General features: G+C 42.8%; 1 protein-coding gene across 1 annotated transcript; it reads left to right on the forward strand.

The window, feature by feature from the left end:
- Positions 1-2,047: 2,047 nt before the first annotated feature.
- LOC149084253 (uncharacterized) lies at positions 2,048-2,614 on the forward strand. Its single transcript, XM_089235283.1, has one exon. It carries the CDS (start codon positions 2,048-2,050, stop codon positions 2,612-2,614), a length of 567 nt encoding a protein of 188 aa, XP_089091409.1.
- The last annotated feature ends 851 nt before the right edge of the window (positions 2,615-3,465 follow it).

Consider the following 3,465-nt stretch of genomic DNA (forward strand, 5'->3'; position numbering starts at 1 on the left):
CAGAAGTGAATGATCGGAATCCATTTCAAAGTAAGATCGATCTGAAGTTCATTTCTCTGCTTCTAGGAGAGTGGGAATGGTAGGGGACAGACAGAAAATCGGAATTGATACACACTTCCTAACTTGTTATGGGAAGGGGGGGGGGGCAGAATATCGACTAAGAGGTGTGTGAGCAAGAGAGCGCATGAAATTGCTCTTCGTGGTTTGTTGACGTTACGACAGTAAACCAGTAGTCGATGTTAGACTTGTGCTAATAATGTACGTGCTGAAGTGAAAGTCCAACACTTCTAAGAATGGGAACGAAAAATTCATGCCCGAAAGAAAGTGGCCGTCCAGGCCCGCGAATGAGAGTGGGTGCTCAAGATCAGCAAACAAGAACGAAAATACAAACAAGTCCAACTCCTTCAAATCAGAATGCGGCTTTCCCAAACCGCAAACAGAGCACAGCGCGAAGAAATAAGTACATGACCATGGCACACCTTTTTTCAGGGCGCGCACAATTAAACGTTATAATGTTTATAATATAGTATGTGTCTGCTGACATATTCAAACAGCTTGAATATGTTAGCAGCGTAAAAAAACCTAAGGGAGAGACATTCTCTCCTGCTATACCCATCAATGTTACACCATCAAAACACATACTGGGTGATCCTAATTCAGAGTGAAAAGCTTGATTGATCATGGTTACGTTACTTCCCGTATCAAGTAATGCATCTACTTCTTTATCCATGATCTTCATGATTTTTCGACAATTATTTCTTTTACATTTATCTGGGACACTGACTGTTTTATTCACATCTTTTTGTGTGCAATCTGCTACAATAGATTTGTGGCCGAACTTATTACACCGGAAGCATTTAACACCACGCGACTTATTTCCAGTCTTTTGAGAGACGATTTCTTTTCTCCACAGTTGTAACATCTGATGATAGCTTTTTGAACCACATCTGGTCTTGGTTGTTTCCACCCTCACGTTGGCACTCGGTCGAAGGTGTTGGATAGCGGTGCCCTCGACTATCACTAGTTTTCGTCATCATACACCACCAACTTCGCCTTGAACTCTCTTCTCGTCGCACTGTATAGCAAGATTTTGTGTTTGTCCTCTGGAATACCGTCCAGGACATATGTGATAATTGCAGTGTTCTCGATATTGCCTCTACTAACAATTTCTTTCATAAACAAGAAATATTCACGAGCTGTTTCGTTTTTCAGTTTCCTTTCACACAATACCTCGTGTATTTGAGCGCTGCTCAATTTTGAACCAAACTCAGCCAGGAGCGCATCTTTCAAGATCGCCCACGAGCTGATACCTCGCTCACCTTGGATGAACAACTTTCGTTTCTTCGCGAACACAAACAAATACAACTCCGGCCACCTAAAAATCTGAGCCATGTTTCCCAGCTCCTCGACGAATTTCTCGACTGGATAGGTGATTGTGCCATCAAACGCTCGTGGTGTATCTCGTGCGTCCCAGAAACACCCAATGCAGACAGATCCAGTGGTGCAAGGAAGAAGCAGAAAAAGAGACATTAATCTGGCAATACTAGCAGTTAAAATACTTGGCCAGACCACGCGGTTCTGAAAAAGGACGCTCTTCCGTCTCTCTATTTAAAAATATGTAATCCTTCTGATAATTATATTTAATTAAAAAATGTTATATTAGTTATTTAGTAAAAGGCTGGCTTTATTAGTTATTCCGACGCCGACGAAACCCAATAAAATGATGACCTAAACGTGTAAAAACCTCCTGATGCCGACTCGGTGAAAAAAACCTCGTGGAGTGATCCATCAACATCCGAACATCTACCCGAGATGTGAGCGGTATACAGTAGGTAATGTGGCATATTCTGTACATTTAATGTATCCGTGAAATTATTTTTCAATTTCTACTACGATGTTCGAAAATAGAATCGGTACATGTCGATATGTCACGCTGAGCAAATTTCCCTCTCAGTCCATGTATAGGCCTATACCTGTTTTATTTTTCCCGGTATTTTTAATTGTTCGCATCTAGTATTACATTCTTCGCAACGTATAAAAATACGTCATGGATAAAAATTTCGAGCTGCAAATCAACCGCGTGGCCATTAAGCTTCCCCCATTTTGGAAGACGAACTCCACATTGTGGTTTATGCAAATAGAGGCCCGATTCTCCTTGGCCAAAATCACCGCATATGCCACAAAATTTCATGACGTGGCATCGTTTATGGAATCCGATGCCCTCAATTCGGCAAGCAACATCATTATCCACCCTGCTGAAGGTGGCAAGTACTATGCCTTGGAGAAGCGTCTCATTGAATTGCATTCGGAAAGCGAGGCTTCCAAAATACGAACCCTCGTTCAAGGCCTCGAGCTTGGTGACCAGCGTCCATCACAAATTCTCACTCGGATGCGATCGCTTGACTGGGATTCCGTTGGCGAACCACTCCTGAAGTCGCTGTGGTTGTCCCGACTCCCAAAAAACACTAAAAGTATTCTGGCTGCCTTAAACGAAGATCTAACCCAACTCGCCGCCGTTACTGACAAGATCAATGATCTTACCTTTTCACCCCATGTAGATGCCGCTAGAGTGAGCAAACTTTCAGCTACTGATCATGCGTCCCAATCGCATTGACGTTTCTCGTATCAGCGACCGCGCAATCGCTAATACAAACCCGCTTTTATTTTTTTTATCGGAATTCTGCGACTACACAAGCTCTTCTGAATGAATTCCTGAAAGATTCAAAGGAAAACGATAAACGTCTTGTCCCATGGACGCCAGAGTCTCTCGCTAACTTTGAGAAATGCAAAGCTGACATCCCAAGCGGAGACTCTTGCATTCCAGGCCCCTCGGCAACAACTCTCTGTAATGGTCGATGCCTCAGACATTGCCATCGGAGCAGTTCTTCATACTCATGAAAAGGATGGAACTAAACCCTTTTTTCAATAAATCTATGTCCCGTGGAGCCCAAATACAGCACTTATGATAGGGAGCTTCTTGCGCGATTTACACTTCTACCAAATACTTCCGCTATAGCCTCGAGGGCCAGAATTTTATTATTTTTAAAGAGCACCTTCCTCTCACATTCGCGTTCACAAAAATTTCAGACTCTGTCTTTCCTAGGCAGCTCAGACATTTATCGTACATTGCTCAGTTTAGTACCGACATTCGACGTGTATCCGGCTCTCACAATGTGGTCGCGGATACATTATCATATACAGAACATCAATGCCCAGACCATTCACTTTACCGCCATTATTGCTGCGTCACGGCCGTGCTTGTTTTGCTCGCCTTGGCGGGGATGGGGCACAGATTCATTACGGTAAGGACATGTGCCATTTTAGTGTAAAATTAAAATTCGACAATTTTGTTTGCTTGACTAAAGCTTAAGTGCTAAATATCGAGTTAAGAGAAAGTCGACCACGGAAAATGGTGATCGAGTTAGAGGAAATACATTTTATCAAGGGATTATAATTCTAGGGAAA

Source organism: Pholcus phalangioides, unplaced genomic scaffold, assembly GCF_987345545.1.
Source record: "Pholcus phalangioides strain wild (caught in Gottingen) unplaced genomic scaffold, Ppha-v1.0 ptg000008l_1, whole genome shotgun sequence".
Lineage (NCBI taxonomy): Eukaryota > Metazoa > Arthropoda > Arachnida > Araneae > Pholcidae > Pholcus > Pholcus phalangioides.